Below are 18,836 nucleotides of genomic sequence, written 5' to 3'. Positions count from 1 at the left end.
TTCAAGGCTCTAATGGGTTTAAGTCACCTTGGTTAACAAGCGTTTGTTATACGTCATTAAAGAAGCAAAGAAAACAAATTTACTGACTTTATTCATATTAAAAATACTTTATATACATAGATCCTGTACATAAACTTTTTCAAGAAACTCAAGTCGCTCAAACGAAAACAAGTACAATTTTAGATTCAAAAAGAAAAGAAATTTAAAAAAAAAAGGGAAATGTTTACATGTTTGCACTGTGTAAAAATAAAAGTGTGCACTTGTCAGGCATCTGTTTTCACCATAATAATGGTCTTAATTTTTCTGTCAGAGAAACATACCTGAAATACTGCTAAATTTTACATATTCAATGTTTCAAAAATTACAAAGATGAATCTAACTTTCTCACATCGGTCCTCTAATGAAAGTGACTGTGATAAATGCTGAATGTTCAGACATTAATCTCAGCTCAACTTTCACTGAATGATACGACGTGCGCTGTTCAACACAAAACCCTAAAAGAATCCACGAACCCAAAGTGTTGTGTGACTGAAGCCAAAATAACGCCTTTGCAAGGACTTGTAGAGGCTTCTCAGTCTGTTGTGCTGAGTCAACACACATGTCCACACTAGCTAGAGCACCAAACCGGTTTAATTGTCTATTTACACTATGAAATCAGGAGGTGATGTTCACATTTAGCTCTGCTTTGTGTCGCCTTTTGGTCATCACAAAAAAAGAGAAATGAACAGGGGCTTTGACTTTTGATGAATGAACAATGTGTTTGTACATTATTTTAGCTGCCTAATTCAATATTTCAGTCCTTTTTGTTAACTTTCAGCCTGGTACAAGCTTAAAAAAAACATTGTATCCTCAGCCACAGAAATACACACCCAAAACCTTGCAAAGTATATTGTTTCTAAAGACTTACTTGTGACCAAATAGAGGCTTACAAAGTGAATCAATCAGGATCAAATAAAAGGATCATAAATGTGGTAACATATAAAACGTTTGTTTTACCACATCTACATACTGCCCATTTCAGTTATCAGGCCATTTCTTTTTTAAATAAAAAAATTATATCATATACAATCATTTTTGTCCAATACTATGTCAGATTGTGTGCATTAAGTTTTCTCTTCTTGACCTTTGCCCCCTTGCTCTTGACCCTCCCTCGTGTTAAGACACACACTGTTTCAAATTGGCAGTGATGCAGGTTATCTTTTGCATTGTCCGCTGACATTACGCTCTCTTTGAACCCCCTTTACAGCTCAAATGTCTGTGAGGCACAAGTCTTGACACGTTGGCAGAGTTCTTTGTCTTGGATGTCAATGACCCCCTCACTCATTCAGGGATAGGATGATGTCATCCTCCAGGTCAGAGTTATCAGAGCTGTCTGTTTGGGAGACGGACAAATGCAGATTCAGAAATGTGGAAATACACATTTTGTGCTGTGTAGGTCAGTGGGTAAGAAGTGAAAGTGCAAAAATAGTAAAAACAAAGGAGCCTAGTCACAAGACACCTGTCAACCCCCCCACCCAAAAAAAACTTCTGGATTAAACTGACACCAGCAGTTTTCAAATGCCACTGAAAATATATCCTTAAAGCGAACACACAAAAATGAAACGATTGATTTCATTTATCGTGTTGAGGTAACACTCAAATGTCCTCCTACTTCTTAATCAATATGAGTTTTTTTAAACTCAGATACATTGGCAATTAAAGGTTATCAAACTGTTTAGATTTTTCTACATAAAAATCATCAAAAATATCAAAAAACCTCTATTGTTCTTTGTTTTGAGTCAATCAAAAACATCAGAAGAAATGCAAGTTCTATACAGTTCTAAGCAAAGGATAAAGCACATGAAGATGAGAAAAGTGTTACTCACCATTGTCGCCATCCAAATCAACATCATCGTTATCAGTGTCATCTTCATCATTGTCATCTTCGTCATCATCGTCGTCATCATCATCATCCCCACCGTCAGCATCATCTTCCAGAAGCCGTGCGACCTCTTCGTCTGAAGGAGAGAATTCATCATTCCCATCATCCTCATCTTCATCATCACCATTTTCATTCTCCAGCTCGGCGATTAGGGGATCCGTATCAACATCCTCATCGGAATCATCGTCGTCGTCGTCTTCCTCTTGATCGTCATCCTCCTTCAACACAGTGGGGGGACACATAAGTAAACTCTAATGACATGTTAGTTGGGCATGAAAGAGTCAAAAGTTTATCTCTAAATAATAAGAACAAAATTAGAACCTGATCCTCCTCATCTTCTTCTTCCTCTGCAAGTCTTTGCCGACCAACTTCATAGAGTCGGCACACAGTGTCAGTGTTGACTGAGTCTTGGTTCTACAGGACAAATAACATTCAGCTTGATGTTTTTCAACCTTGCAGAAATCAAGTGATACACAAGAATAATTTACCTCAATTACAGCCAGGTAGCAGTCTTTTGTATCTGTGCAAAGGTCAAATATATTTCTCTTCACATCAATTGTGGCTGCAAAGAGAAGAACAAATAACTATCAATGTATCAAATATCACTGGAGAGAGGAGTTAAACAGTAATTCTAAATGATAATGTAGTATAAATATAAACACGTTTTCTAAGCAAGTTACTTAATCAGTTTTTAAAACTTTCGGGAATGAACCCAACAGTTAAGTTAAGACAAGAACTTTTACCAATTGGTTTATAGTCTGTGGCATTGAAGGTCCTGAATGATGAACCAAATGGACTTTTCATCTGAATTTCCATTATGTCATCTTCATCATCAGCTTGCAACATTGCTACAAAAACAAAGAGGCACAGTGACAAAGGGATCAAATAACGGCAGAGACCAGCACACTGTTAATAGCCATGACTCTTCCTACTACCTGCCATGAAAACTAATTATAATATACCCTCCTTTTTATTATGATTTCTTTCCCATCAGCCACTGATCAAATCCAGTCATGCTAAAAGTTTCAACATCACAAGAACATTTCTCATCATCCGGTGACTCGTGCATTTACCTCCATAGATGACTGTGCCGCTGTTATTGAAAACAATCCTGCACTGGTCCAGGGCAGGAACCGTGTGGAGGAGGTGGAAGGTGCGTAGATCCCACTAAAGCTTGTGGTTAAGTACCATGAGCGTCTGTTTCATTTAGATACACTGTAAGTTTAATCGCATTACACAATGCTTAAAACCTTCCCCAGGGTCATAAAAACATTTTTAGTACATTAAATATTTAATGTTTAGCAGTGAGATAAAACTTTGGTGTCGCTTATCCCACTACTGGAATAACTTCAGATTGTGATGGGACAGTGATGGATTGTTTTACGTCCTGGTCAAATTTATTGCTCTGATGCGTGTCCTGTGTTAAAAACATATTTCTTTAGCGTCAATAATGCAGTTACTTCTCAGTCAATTTCTGTAGGTAATTAAAAAACACTGAATCTAGACCTATAAATAATTCTTGGCATATGCAAATTCATATTCATATTCATTCATCTACTGGATTAAAAAAAAAAGATCTTCTTTGTGAAAAGCTAAAACATCAGCATTATATAACATTTCTATCTATATTCACAAGCTTCTACTACAATATATACAGAACCTTACCCTTTTGGAAAAAAATACTATAATTTGCATAAGTAATAGATTAACATGATCATTATGAAGATGATTTATTTTGCCATGAGCAAAAATGTAACTTTGCTAAACCTCACTGAGAAAGCAACAATAGTTGTACAATCAGAGGTTTGACTGTTTTTTTTTTTTCTGTTGACATGGATAAAATTGATGGATTATGATGTAAATCCTTCTCCTCTGATTCAATGGTTGCTCCCGCGTTTGGAGACATACTTCCTGTTGGAAATAACTACTTTGGTATGACACCTGCATTAGTCAAACCTACATATATTCACAAATAAACCAAGTTTAAACTTCATAAAAAGTAGATTATATAAAATATAAATATCAAACTTTTGCCAGGGCTGGATGCATTGGATGAGTCTAAGTCACAGTTATGTTACACTGGTTAGTTTCACTATAAATAAGTGTCATTGTTAACATGCAAAACCAGCATTAAACCATTGTATCACATGCTGCCTCTCAATCATTTAACCTGCAGTCCATCGTCTAGAGGTGAGCGGGAACATGTTATTGTAAAATGCATCATGTTTGCAAACCCCAAACTTCAATTTACCTTTTTCTAGTGTTTTCAAGCACTTTCTACAGAATTTAAGCACATTTCAATCCTTGAAAACCGAAATTAAAATTCAAGCATTTAAAGACTTTGCCGTAGCAACCCTCGCAGACAGATACAGAAAGTAGCCAATTCTGTTGCCAACAATTCGGATCTCCCGTTAAGACGGAGCCATTGTGATCCAAAATGTCTTAGTCCTCTTTCTTTACTCCTCTGATTTCCATTATTCCTTTGTTTTTAATGAAAACAGGTAGCTTTTAAATAAGACGAGACTTGTAACAGTTCAGTATTTAAAAACAATCGGTCAATTTGTAACAAAAAAAATAAGGTATATCATTTTCACCGATAAAATGTGTTTTGTTTTCTTTTTGCAATTTTAGGACTGTAATTTAATTAACCAATAGACTACTTATCAGTTGAAGCAGTTACAACCACTTCAATAACACCTGATAGTAAGACTGAATTCACGAGTCACCCCTCCACCTCAGATTTCTTTATCTGATCTGTATTGATTACAAATGTGGCCTTTCTAGAGACCAAGCGAAGGAAATTCTCTGTGATCTTTACTTAATCAGACTATCCTCATAAATATAAAACAAAAACCTTTAAAAGCCTAAAGGATCCAGTCTGCTGATATCACTGCAACAACCAGGGTCTGAAGGATACGATTTCTGTGTTTATGATGACCTCCAAGCCATTGGGATGAAACACGCCGCTGATATTCATGTTGAACTTGTCAAACTTGTGGATAGCCTGAGACATGCGCACATCCCACAGCACGCCATCGTTCAGGACAAGGTCATCTGTTGGGTTGAACGTGGCACAGTTCCTCTTGTAGTTGTTAGCCAGGTCTGGGTTGTTGAGAATCAGAGACACCTGACCTGTCTGGATGTCATAGATCTAGCAAAGACAAGCACTGACAGTTCAGCATTTAAATGCACATTTTTCTACATTATTAAAAGATAGAGACAAAAACATACAAATTGGTATACATACACGTGCTACATGTTCCTTAGTCCCGATGACACGATCTTGTGAAAGCTTACTGAATTCCACATAATGGTCCCCCAAAAAAGAATGCCTAAATACAACATAAGCAACATTTCAACATTTAAACGATAACACTCAGTCATGAAAATTAAAGCACAGCACTTTAAATCACTGCATAAATATATAGTACATTAAGGAATTGAGTTAATCTGCTTGGGTGAATGAATCCAAGTGTATGTGTTGTATGGGCAGAAGTCTGGAGCTCACGGCCGTTAAAGTGCATAATTAAACAACATTTCAACTCCATTTGTTAGCTCCTTTTAACAGAATAAAGCTGCTGTACTATTGGGCAGAGGACTGCAAAATAGGGGAAATTAACTGTGCTGACTGACTATAAACACATTGTAATGTTTCTGGTAATTTCACATCCAAAACATCTTTAAATTCTCTTTTTCATGGCATTTCATATTGGAAAGTATGTAGCTGGTGAAAATTATTTTATACATTTTTTATTTATTTTTTAATTCACTCACTTCATGATGAACACTGATTTCATGCCCCACAATGCAGACAGAGGGTAACTCCATGAGGCTGATGTTAAGAGCAGGGAACCATCCTAAAAATACAAAACATTATGGTTAAAAATTATGTTACATATGTTTTAAGACTAAATGTATTCCACATAGAGTAAATATTTAAGCTGACATTTTTTCAAGCCAAACAAAAATTCTTCTGCAACGAACAAGTGACATTTTTGTCTAACTCAGAAGATTAACGAGAGAACAACCAAGTGTCCAATGCTCATTTTGTACAGTGACGATAAAAACATCAAAATTAGCAAAAAGCACATGGCAATCTACCGTGCTTCATCAACTGACCCGTGAGGGCTCCAGGTGAGTGATGGCTGAGCTGTGACAGCTATAGCTGGCTTCCTCCTGGCCTGTAAACACATTGTAGAGCTTCAGCTGCCCTGTACATGTCCCGAGCATCAGGAAACGTTCACGAGCTGAGAAAGCACAACACATGAATCCACTCTCATCCTCGTCTGCTTCCCTGAACACAGAGATTGGACGAAACCTGTACGAAAAGAAAAGAAGAGGATTCAGAGAGCTTGCGGCGGATGCAGTACAGGAAGCAAACACAAATGATGCAAAGCTGCCAACCTGCTGAAAATTAGGTGTCTGTCGAAGCATCCTCCATCTACACCTCCGTACTTTGGATATATGACTCTCCGTGTGTGTCGGGATGTAAAATTGATGGGTGCCTGGCGTCTCTGTTTGGGTTCGGGACATTGATGAGGGGTGAAGAGAGAGAAAGGTGGGCAGGTAGCAACAGGGTTTTTACAGCGTGCATGTTGTTCCCTCAAATACTCTGTGATAATGCTGTCCAATGCAGGGGGAGAAGGCAAGTGTCTGTCAAACTGTTTCTTCATGGCTGGACTCTGGCTGAAGGCTCCGTGGTCAGACTTCTGTCGGAGCACTCTGGCTTTCTTGCAGCTCACTGTACTGCAAACCGTTTGCCGTTCACGAGAGAAAATGATGCGACCTATCAGCGGAGAGCCGTTGTTACAGTGCGGGACAGACGTTGACGGGAAAGCGTTAGAAGACCCAGATGGTTGTGAGGTGGAGGGACGTGTTTGCTGATGACTGGATGCTGGGGTTGATGAAAGTGAGGGATGGTTTCCAAGTCTTGACCCAACACCATTGGCCAGCCGTGGGGTGCGGGGCAACGTAGCAACGGGAGAGGCCGGTGGAGGAGGAGCAACAGAAGGGAAAGCAGCATTTGAATGTGAAGAATGTGACAAACATGCCATGGGGAGGTCTGCCTCTTTGGTGAGTGTGGTTGCTGTGTCGTGAAGGCCTTTGGCCAAAAGGTGGTTCCTAATGAGCAGCAGCAGCTCCTTCTCAGGGAAGCTGATGCGGGACTGAGCAACCACACTGGCCCTCTGAAGCCACGCCAGAGACACATCTGTACCAATCAGCAATGGCTTCCCGGAGATCCTTTCTATCAGCTCAGCAGCAAACTTACAGAATTTGACATGTTCGCTGCGCTTGTCCTGGAGCACAGGCTCCTTCATGAGTTGCTGGATGTGTCCGCTGCTGAACAAAGGTAGCTTGCTGATGATTTGTCTGACAGAGCTGGAGCGAGACAGACCCACCAAAGCCTTACAAGCCAGAGCTCGGATCTGATCTGCATCTGTTATGGGCATCTTCACAGTCAGTAAAGACAGTAACACCTAGAGGAGAGATACACCATTTAGGTTAAAAAAATGTGCTCACGTAAGTTAGCAAACATCAGAACTTTTTATTTTAATATTATTATGACAACTTTTAAATGAGTAAACCGAGCCAGTAGTTTAAGCTTCACAATTTCTACAAATTCTGAGGTCGGTGCATCAGCATGACTCGATATGTCGTTTATATTACCTATTGTAAAGGACATTTTATTAGAATCGAGTTGTGTCTTCTTTTACTTTGCATTTTTAAACAATGACATTGACAAAATATATAATCTTATGAAAGTATTATATAACAGTTTAATTAGTGTTTACTTTAAGCTGTGACATGCTTCTTGCTGCTTAAGAGCACATTTATAAAACATGGCTAAGCACCGGTGGAATGGATCAAATCTGAAGTGCAGTTCAGTGCACATACAGCAGCTCTGTTTAATTGGGTGCATGGATATGGTGCGTGATGTGTTGAGTGCATGAACCTTGGTGAGTCAGTGTCAGGCTTACAAACCTAATCTAATTAAAGGAGTGGATAATTTTCCACATACCGGTAATGGGGAATCAATTTAAATTTAATTCACTACCTCAGCACTAGATGTTACTTGTAATTTAGTAAAAATATATTCCAAAATCATCCAATCAATCTGATTGGTTATCAGAAATTACCAGAAGAATGGTCAGTCTTGGTGGTCGTCATTAAAGTAACCTTTTTAAATAAAGTAAATGTATCATGAACAGCCTAAAGGCAAAACTCCTACAGGTTTTTTGTGTGGTATATATATTAACTACCTTGATGCCATTATTGGACTGCACAACATTCCACATCTTTGCCAGCACGCTCTCGCTGGCTTTGGTCTGCTGCGGCAGGCGGCGACGGGGAGTGCCTGCAATAAATTTGCCAATGCTGCACATGCGCTTGTCCGGTGCGCAAACGCAGTTGATGACAACCTGAAGAGCTGACTTCTGAATTTCTGCATCATTCACAAACACCTCTCCTTCTGCCACTGCCAGGACTATACTCATCCCTGCGGGGGGGAAAAAAGCAGATAATTACATTAAAAACCAAAGAAAAAAATATTGTATTTGAGCTCCGCAAAGCACAGGCTTAATAAAATACAATGTTCCTGCCTATTATAATATAATACTACCATGAAATACATTTTACCCTGACACAATAAACAGAATGCCTTAAGTTAAAAAAGAAAAGGAAAAAAAAGATGACCCATTTAGAAACCATAAGTACACACAAACAGACCAACACTTTATGATTACCTGTTGATAATATTATCAACTCCTTTATCAAAATATATTATATTCAATTATCAAAACAGAAACTGGCAACACCTACCCACAGTAGAAACGGTGGATCCGCCCTCATCCAGCACAGCAACAGCGTCACACAACAACAGCTGAGTTTTTGGAACAACAGTGAGAATACTCAGGATGTCGAGAGCATAACGCACCGTATCACTCCTAATGGAACAGACAAACCGAGATCACTACATCACAATACCACTGAATACTAAGCCAAAATGAGAGGTGGAAATTGTTGAAACATGTAAAACGTTAAAGACTATAATAATTTGGGCAATAACTTCCCAGTTAATACCTGCCGTAATAAGTCCTCCAGTCACAGGCAATGGAGATGAGCTGCAGAAGTAGCTGGACACAGGACAGCTTGTGAAATACCTCTGCTGGTTCCCAGTATAGTCGAAGCGGACCATACTCTATAAGAAATTCCATCATTTCCACCACCTGCTCACGGCTGTAGCTGACTGCCTACAGGTCAAACAAGACAAGACCACAATAGGTACAGAAGCTAACAAGTTTTAGAGACACCAAAGCACAGAGCAACTACAAAAGAATACAATTTTATTTCGGTCCATGTCCATTTTATTTCTGTGTACCTTGTAGTATGGCTGCGAGTGAATGGGGGCACCTCCTTCTGTGCGCTGCAGGGATTGCTTCACCTGCTCCACCTTGATTGCCAGATGGGCCTCAAAATACCTGCGCAGAGCCATGCAGGTGTGTTTGGCTGTCTGCCTGCTGGAGAAAATTTCATCATCACTCAGCAGAGCTCCCTGGTCCTCAGGGTTCAGGATCTCCAGTGTGCTGATCTGAAACATTTTAATTGATATCAAACATTAATTCATAAAAGCATCTGCTATGTTACAATTTTACACTTTATTGACTGTTCAGTTCATCAGTTTTTGGGGTATTTCCTATGGGTGGTACAGATGGTTAAGCTCGTACTGTGATAGTCTGAACCACTGGTTTGTCTTACCAAATTGACGAGGCGTCGGAGCCCATCCTGCTTATCAAAAAGCTCCAAAACAGCACGGAAGGAAAAGGAAATGGAGAAGAACATGGTAGCATGGCAACAACCAGACGCGTGTGAACATTCCAGGAGCCACAGCGTGTAAGCAACCACATCGGACAGGATGGAGTGGGGCAGCATGCACACCTTGAGAGAAGAAGACACATTCAGAAATATGAACTCCCACTAGACATAATAATATATAATATATAGTATATAGTAATAGGTAGAAGGCACACGACGAGGGCACGGGCAGAGACACATACACATACACACTCACAGATGATGATGATTAAGATTGTTGTTACTGTTTTATTTTGTTTTATTCCTTAAGTTGATGTATGAGATAATTATTTCTGTTTCATTTTATTTATTTATTATTGGGTAGTATTTTTTCTTGTTGCTTCTGTTTTTTTTTGTTTTGTAATTTTACTTAATTGTTATCATAGTTTTAATTATTGCTGCAATGGTTGCTGTCATCATTAGTGTAAGTTTTCCTTATCACTATAATTTGTATTTTAGTTGAACTTTTTATTTACTCTGTGAACTTACGGGTGGACCCCAGGAAGATTAGTAGCTGCTGTGCAGCTGCTAATGGGGATCCAATCAAATAAACAAATAAACAAATAAACATGTGATACTGTTTACAGAAATCAAGTTAACCTAATATTCCGGTGTTACTATCACAGCACTTGTGGACTAAATGCAATAGTGATGGGTTAAAAGCAGAGGACTAATGTTGGTGTTTTATGTGATATATACTGACAAATAAACATTATCTTATCTAACTATAAACATATGATTCTTATTATATATTAACACAAAAAGAAAGATTTAAAAAAGGGGGTAATAACTTCTGCACGTGATTTTACATACAAAGCTGTTAGTAAACACTCGATAGCAAAACTATGGACTTGTATTTTATTTGTGTTCATCTCTTACGTACCCTTTCCATGGCATCCTGGTTATAGGCTAGATAATAGAGGCACAGTGACACTCCAGTAGCAGCCATTGAAGGTCTGGGAATTTCCAGCAACTTTTGAACTCCTCCATGATTAACAAACTCTGCAGCAAACTTCTTGTGTAACAGCAATGAAGCAAGATACTGTGGGGAGAGACAATTTAAGACATAAACACGGGGAGCTTCTTATTGTGTGTAGAGTCAAATTCAGAAATGAGTGCTTACCTTGAGAGCCTCAAAGGTGAGTTGCACATCATTGGTCTGCTTCAGATCCATGTAGTGCACAAGCAGCTCACGAGCTCCCATCTGCATAAACACTGCCAACAGCTGGAAACAAATTATGAAAATTTGCTTTTATTCTAAAAACTTTCCCAGTGGCTAAATGCTAGAATATGTTAAGTTCCTTCAACTTGTCCAAATAAACCAAAATTGTACAGTTATCTCTCAAAATTAAATTCATATAATGTACAGTTTAGATAATTTGTAAAATCAAGATCATAAAAGCCTGACATCTCCTGGTAGACCCTGCTGTATGACACGGGTGACATATTCTCTGCTTAAAATAATAAAGTGGGTCTTATGTGAGTTGCAACAAAATAAAATTACAATTTTCCTCTTCGGTCCATAAAACATAATCTTTTACTATTGTGAAAATAGCAGAATTTGTTTTGTTTTTGTAATGAGCCCCCCCCCCCTTTTTTTACATACTGTACAGAGTGATTAAATGATACTAACCTCCTGATACTCCCCCAGAGGTGTTAGATACTGCAGGATGAGTCTTTGCTCGATCTCTGGGGTTAACGGGTACAGGTGATAGTTGTTACCAATTACCCAGGGGCTCATCTCAGACCAGCTACTGTTGGAAAGCTCACTGAAGTTCCTCTCTGGATCCGGCAAAGAAAAATTTAGCTTCTGTTTTGGGGTTCTGGCAATCTCCCTCTCTGCCCTTCTTTTTAGGTAACTGCTACATTCAGATATGTTGGGGTCCGTCAGTGAACTTGGGGCAGACATGGGCTTCATCATGGTTTTAACAGCAGAGTTGGCACGGCTACTTGTCTTGTGAGGGGAGGCAAAACGAAATGAAAGCTCATTTTCAGGCTCAATAGATGCAAAGGGAATATCACCATCTCCCTCCGGTCCCATCCCCTCCTTTTCCGCTCCATTTCTGCCTGTTGTAAAGGGCTTCTCTTCAAAGCTTCCATCAACAGTCTCCTCATTTAAAGTTAACAAAGGTTCACCGAACATCTTCCTGGGACTAGGACGTTTCATTTCCCTTTTGTTCTCAGCATCCTTATTCTGAAGCTCACGCAACCGATGCAGCATCAAAGGAACCTGTCAAAGTAAAACAAGAGAAATAAGTTAATAGACAGTTGCAGCCTCACGCCCCTTACTTGTTAGGAAAATATTGAGGGAGGAAAAATGTTATTCTTTGTTACAATGGTTTGTCAATCACTTTAAACCCTAACATTTTCATGACAATACATTGATGAGCAAAACTGGAGAAAAGCACCTACTGACCAAAACAGAGTTCTCCTCTCTGTAGTTGGCAGCAATGTCCTGGTTCTCCATGGCGCCTGCTAGCAATCCTGTTGCATAGATTCTGAGAGGCTGTTCAGCCTCCTGAGCCCACTTAAACAGCCTTTCAACTATGCCCTCCTGACAGGACAAATGCAGGAGCAGTTAATATTTTATATACAAAATGATCAACAGATAATAAATCAAGAAAGGCAAAAAGAAAATTACTCTAATTTGCTTAACTAATATTTCGCTTTTCAAAAGTGTTTTAACAAGTGTTTTAAATAAATGTTTGATAGCAAAAAAAGAAACTGATTTAATTCCATAAAAAAGAAAAATGTATTTTCATTTTAAGTAGTACCACAACTCTCTGAATGTAAGTGTAAAGCTTGATCTGAAACTAAATAAATAAATTAGCAAGGCATTCAGAGACATGTTAGACTGTGGTGCTGATTTTAGGATTAGTTCATTTGTAAACCATTATGTGCAATAAAAGATGAAGACAAGAATGGTTCACACCAGTGGTGGCTGGTCAGTAGAGGGCGCTAGGGCGCCTCCCCCATCAAATCAAGAGATTAAAAAAAATTAAAATAAAATTTAAAAATATGCTGTAAGATGCAAATAATTATTAAAAGAGGGTGTTATTTCAGTCTGTGGGTGACTGTCAATAGTAATTAAATATTTATTTGGTTCCAAAATGTTTTTTATTTTATTTACTTCCGGAAGGGGCGCCGGTAAAAACAGAATCCAGTGTAAGCTCTCGAAACATTTGATAAGCACGTGACCTGAGGATCTCTTAATTGGTTTGAATTAGATCCGTAAAGGGACGCAGTCGTGTGCGTCCCTGAAACTCACAGTTATTAGCAATGAATCCACGATCAGTATTGTGACATACTCGTATGTTGTTTTTTTTAATCTAATGTGATTGGACAATTCATTTCCAGTCTTTTTTAGAAAATCAAACTGAACTACACAAACCAGATTTTTATGTATGTTTTAAATTGGTTAAATAACACTTGCTTTTGAAATAATATTTGTTGATTTTGTATATTATCAAATATCTGAAAGAAAGGAACGTTATCTTTTCAAATAATATAAATTCCAGACAGAACAATGGAAATGTTAATGTTTTTCTTCTCTCTAATGTGTAAAATAAACTGAACCCAAACCAGGAAGAAAAAAAACAATACAAAATAACAGTGGACTTGTTGAAATCTTAAACCCCTACTTTATGTTCAGTTTTTTTTTTCCACTGCAGCATAACTGAACTGCTTCACTAAAACTTAGGACCAATAAGCCATTGTTGGATGTTTTTTTCAAAATTTAAAAAAAAAGTCCAAAATGTTGGAGATCTCCATGAGATATATGATGCCACAGCCGAACCTATTGTTCAGTTCTGGAACAGTACATATGAACTGAGAGGAAACTCTTTGAAGTTGTTCCCACAAAAGTGTCACTCAGAGAAGAGGAGGAACTTTTTCACACTGCGCGCGGTCAAAGAGTGGAATGAACTTCCAGAGGAAGTCGTGCAGGCCCAGTCTGTGAACTCTTTCAAGAACAGACTGGATAGGTTCTGGTCAAACAAAGACTTTTTGTACGATTTTAGAGCTGATAGGTGATGCAAAATGGAATTAATTAATCTGTGTGTGATTTTATGAAATGTTTTGAATGTAAATTTTAGTCCTATGTATTTATTGTAAGTTATTCTTGATACCGATGTAAAGGACACATGTCCTGTATCGGTCAATTTATTAAACTTTATTAAACTTTATGTTATTTTCTACCTTTGTTTTTTCCCCATTGTACCAAGCTTGTACCTAACCGTGACGTCTGTGTACCGTTAAACCCCTATGTATGCCAAGGTAAATTGCGCCCCCCCAAAAACCTTTAGCACCAGCCGCCACTGGTTCACACTCAATAAGCCTGGACTACGGATTCTGCTTTTTCTTGTCCATTATTGCACATTTTTATCTCAATTGTTCATAGTTATTGTCAGATTTTCCCTCAATAACATTCTGCTATACTATAATTTCTTCATCATGGATATATTACTAGTTTCCAAATAAAAAAGTATAAGTATAAAATATCGCCATGTGGTGATTAATATGTAACTAACTTGCTGGCTGGACTGTAACCTCACAAACAAGATGGACAAAAGTCACCAGTTCTCCGTCTATCTAAATTCAGTTTGCTAATTTTTGGTTTTCTTGTCAGTCACTAAGTCATTGATTTAAACAAAAACAAAAATCTACTTTTGTAACGTAAATATACTCTGCTTTGCTATAAAACTACCTGAACATAACTCCTATTTCTGCAAAGCCTGAAGCTATTGGGGTTACATGGTATGATCATCTTTAATACTAAAAGAACATTAAATGTTGATTTAAAAAAAAAAAAAAGGTTTAATATAAGAAACACATAATGAGTTATTAGTTAGTTATGTACCTTTTCTTGAAATACTACAGCTGTCTCCAGTCCAGGCATGATGTTTTGCAGCAAACGACAAGCCGCTGCGTTGAGAGAAAATTCTCTGCTGGTCATCACATAGTTGTTCACCAACTTAAGAGGGAAAAATTATTTCAAATGTTTTAATCATCTTCTAACCAGGCTGATTTTTTTGTTGTTGCAAGAAACAGTATCAAATCTAACCATATATTCTTACTGTGTTCATGAAGTCATCATTCTTGAAAAGAATCTTTAAGAGGTGCCCTAACACGCATTCTGGATCAGCTCTCCCTAGTGGTGAAGAGGGATATGTCACAAACATACTCAACATTAAAATCCATGTTGGATTTCAATTATACCATTTGTTTTTTCCCCATACCAGGATGTCTATCATCAAAAGGGTCAGGATCCGCTTTGTGGTACTCCTCTGTCTCTTTCTCAACAAGCTCAGAGATTCTGAAAGTTACAATTCATCAACAGAATTAACCCTCTTTGAGTCACATTCAACTTCTAATTGCATCAAAACACATCACATAAATCAGAGGTGTGAAACTTACTTAGTGAGGATGTTAACCAGCTCCTGCGTGCTGCCATGTTGTTCCCTCTCCCACTGTTCCAGCAGAGCAGTCAGCTCTGCTTTCGAATCCACACTGGCAGATGCTGATGCCATGATCCAGTCTGCAGGATGACATGTATTCTTTTTTATAGAATTCATATGCATATCTACCTACACATATGTATACAGTACATTCTGTTTACACCGAAAACTGAATTTGACAGTTTATTAACTTTTCACCAATGTCCTTCATGAACAGGCTAAAAACGTAGCATGAGAACTACTGTTGACTGTGCATCATGATATAGGAGTGTATTTTAGACAGAGGAGTTTGAGCTCCTTTATCGACACAAATGATATGAAGACACCATTTCAAAAGTACCGCAAACAACACCAACAGATCTGATACAGGCCAATAAAGCTCCAATCTGTAAAGCAGACAGCTAGTGGGGCCCTAATCCAGAACAAAACTCTCACAAATAACCATTGACACAAGCAAAACTGTTTGAGATAGCTAAGCTGGAAGAGCAGTAATCGTCCAAATGGAAGATTAAGGGTTTGATTCTCTGCCCTGACATGTATTGAGGAGTCCTTGGGGAAGATGCTCAAGTCCACAATGCCCCAGATGAACAGACATTGGGTATTTTAGAGTAGATCAGTCTGGTTTGGTGTACTCTATATGATAGGAGTTAAAGGGCTGCATGCGATATGTGTGTGTAAAGGATGTTTTTCTAACAATTATACCAACAGAGCATATTGAAACTAAAGAGGAGGCTTTCTTCGAATTCCTCTAGTTTTGAAAAGCATGAATAATCTTTTGCTATCAATTTTTATTCTGTGAAACCACGTCAAAATGTATCATTTTTACTGACTAAACAATCCCTGTTATATTGGTAGGGATATTGGGAGTTTTGAGATCTCCGCTTATCTCATTTACACTCTCCATGCCACTGTAATGTCATTACCTCTTCGTATCTTTCCTCCGTATCATTCCTCTCCCCATAAAACCATCTGCAAGCAACTCAAGCCTGAAGAGGTGCATATTTCCTTAGGTGTTACTAACCTCATCAAAGCCTGGCAATTACTCAGTGTTTATGATTTGAAGTTACATAAAAAATAATGAGAAGATGTATATTAATGATTTTGTTTATGTATCCAAACTGCTCAAATGTATTCTGTTTGCGGACAACACTACTTTGTTATTCTGGGGAATATATAACACAAGTGTTGAATGTGGTTAAAAAATAATTTAAAAGAATAAAAACATGGTTTGATGTAAATAAATTATCGCTGAATATTGAAAAAACAAACTTCATGATATTTAGTAACAGAAGGAGAGACACGGACACTTCAATTAATATAGATGGTATTGAAATTAATAGTGAGGGAAACCAGGTTTTTGGGTGTCATGCTGGATGAGAATTTGAAATCACATATACATTATACAAAGATAAAAATATCAAAAACAATTGCTCTGTTACACAAAGTAAAGGATTCATTGGACAACAAAGCATGGTACATTTTATATAACACTATGATTGTTCCATATCTGTAGAAGTTTGGGGAAATGCTTGTAAAACATATATTCAGTCAATTTTCATTTTGCAAAAAAAGAGCCATAAGAATAATCAGTATAAAATTATATAGAGATCCAACAAATCCATTATTCCTTCAGTTACAATTGTTGAAATTTCATGAATTAGTAGATTATATTATTCTGCAAATTATGTTTAAAGCTCATAAGAAAACTTTACCAAAAAGAACAATTAAAGCCAGTATGTTAATAATTAAATATGTTGGTTACTTTTAATTGACATACCTATTGTCATGAAAGGTATAAACATTGTTTGTTGTTGTACGGTATTAACTGAATTGTAACTTGGGAACTAAAAAGGAATGTGACTGTCTGTGTTGGCCGGCGGCTATTTTATTTTAGTTTTTTTATTTACTTTGTTGGTGTTTTTTTAAATTTATGTTCTTTGTAAATTGATTTTTTTTTTTCATTGTCTTTTTTTCTTCTGTGCATGATGCTTTTCTTTCTTTTTTAGCTACTTTTATTATGGTGATTGTTTTTGTTTTTTTCATTGACTTTTTTTCTTCTCTACTGTGCTTGATGCCTTTCGTTTTAGCTACTTTTATCATTGACTCACTTGTCTTTTAATTACTTTTATATTGACATACTTTTATATGTCAAGAAGAAGGGTATATACTGTATATATGTATTATTGTTATTATTGTTATTATTATTATTCTTTTATATATCGGATATTCTTATATTGCAAGAAGGGACCGGACTAGATAAGCATTTGCTTCTTCCTGTCCCTTCTTGAACAAAACTGGTTGTGCTTTATTAATGTTGATGTATTGTGTGTGTTTTTTTTTTTTTATTGTTTTGTTCAAGATGAATAAAGATCAAATCAAATCAAAATTTCTTGGGAAAAAAGAGGCAGATTAAATAAGATTCTTCTTCTTTCTGCTCCCTTTCATTCACAATTTAGGAACGTTTGTGTTTATATTAAATAGTTGTTTTATTTTATCACTGAATGAAATAAAGCATAAATAATAAGAGGAACAGGTGCTTCGCTCTGCTGCTCCAACAGCAGAGCTGCAGGTGCGGGATCTCCTGGGAACATAACTGTCAAAGTTATTTAAGTTGGCTTGTTATTCACAATATCACTGTACGGGCTTTATTTTTTTATTTCTGCTCATCCGTGAGAGGTAAAAGGCCAGACACCTTTCAAATGTTCCCATAATTACAGTATTTACTTGACCAACTCGCTCCAGCCTGTTGGATGTTCTGCTAGCGGTGCCGCGGCTAAACACGGAGCTAACCTGCGTAGCTCGCTACTAAACTCCCTCCTAGCATCCCACAGCTGTACTCTACACCAGACACAACATTTACCGATATACACGACCTATTGGGTGAGGTTCAGATCACGCCCGCATGGTGAACCCCGCCGGCTCCGGTCCCGCGGCGGCGGAGACCGAGCACAGGTGAGTCCGGCTCGGTAGCCGCCGTGCTAACTTTACCTTGTTCCACTCAGTTCCTGCTTGCCTTTCTCAAATTCACCGAGACGGGAATCCCCATGTGGAACTGCAGAACCTGGTTGCTATCCGGCCAGTATCAACAATTCAAGGACCGTCTCACAAGCAACTCTTAATGTGCTTTATTGTAGCTGTGTGTTCACGGTTTATTATCATTATGGCGAACACGTTCTTCACGTCATAACAACAGCGACCGGCCCCTGCTGGTGACGACACAACTCAATGTTTGTTTATTATTTTTTTAAACCTTTATTATATATAAATACAAATATGTATAAACAAACAGTCATAGTAACGAAAATCATTACCAGCCATTTAATAGCATTTTATAGAATCCCTTCAACAATTATATTTAGTGAAAATATTTTTAAAGACTGGCATTTACAGGACTGTCTCAGAAAATTTGAATATTGTGATAAAGTTCTTTATTTTCTGTGATGCAATTAAAAAAACAAAAATGTCATACATTCTGGATTCATTACAAATCAACTGAAATATTGCAAGCCTTTTATTATTTTAATATTGCTGATTATGGCTTACAGTTTAAGATTAAGATTCCCAGAATATTCTAATTTGAGTTTTCTTAAACTGTAAACCATGATCAG

General features: G+C 37.6%; 1 protein-coding gene across 1 annotated transcript; it reads right to left on the bottom strand.

Moving 5' to 3' along the window:
• Positions 1–73: 73 nt before the first annotated feature.
• On the bottom strand, positions 74–18,711 carry LOC133457073 (DDB1- and CUL4-associated factor 1-like). The gene is made up of 25 exons (XM_061735938.1): positions 18,217–18,711; positions 15,188–15,308; positions 15,010–15,086; positions 14,848–14,921; positions 14,631–14,744; positions 12,189–12,326; positions 11,406–12,002; positions 10,896–10,997; positions 10,656–10,814; positions 9,677–9,856; positions 9,300–9,509; positions 9,002–9,171; positions 8,741–8,865; positions 8,182–8,417; positions 6,326–7,398; positions 6,041–6,239; positions 5,696–5,778; positions 5,169–5,253; positions 4,839–5,072; positions 2,995–3,088; positions 2,665–2,769; positions 2,410–2,483; positions 2,243–2,335; positions 1,866–2,139; positions 74–1,372 (listed from the first exon to the last, which is right to left on the bottom strand). The coding sequence occupies exons 2-25, from the start codon at positions 15,298–15,300 to the stop codon at positions 1,317–1,319; spliced, it is 4,665 nt and encodes a 1,554-aa protein (XP_061591922.1). The 5' UTR covers positions 15,301–15,308; positions 18,217–18,711; the 3' UTR covers positions 74–1,316.
• Between the last annotated feature and the right edge of the window lie 125 nt (positions 18,712–18,836).

The sequence above is a fragment of the Cololabis saira genome, chromosome 12 (assembly GCF_033807715.1).
Source record: "Cololabis saira isolate AMF1-May2022 chromosome 12, fColSai1.1, whole genome shotgun sequence".
Classification (NCBI taxonomy): domain Eukaryota; kingdom Metazoa; phylum Chordata; class Actinopteri; order Beloniformes; family Belonidae; genus Cololabis; species Cololabis saira.
This window is presented reverse-complemented; position numbering and strand designations above follow the sequence as displayed.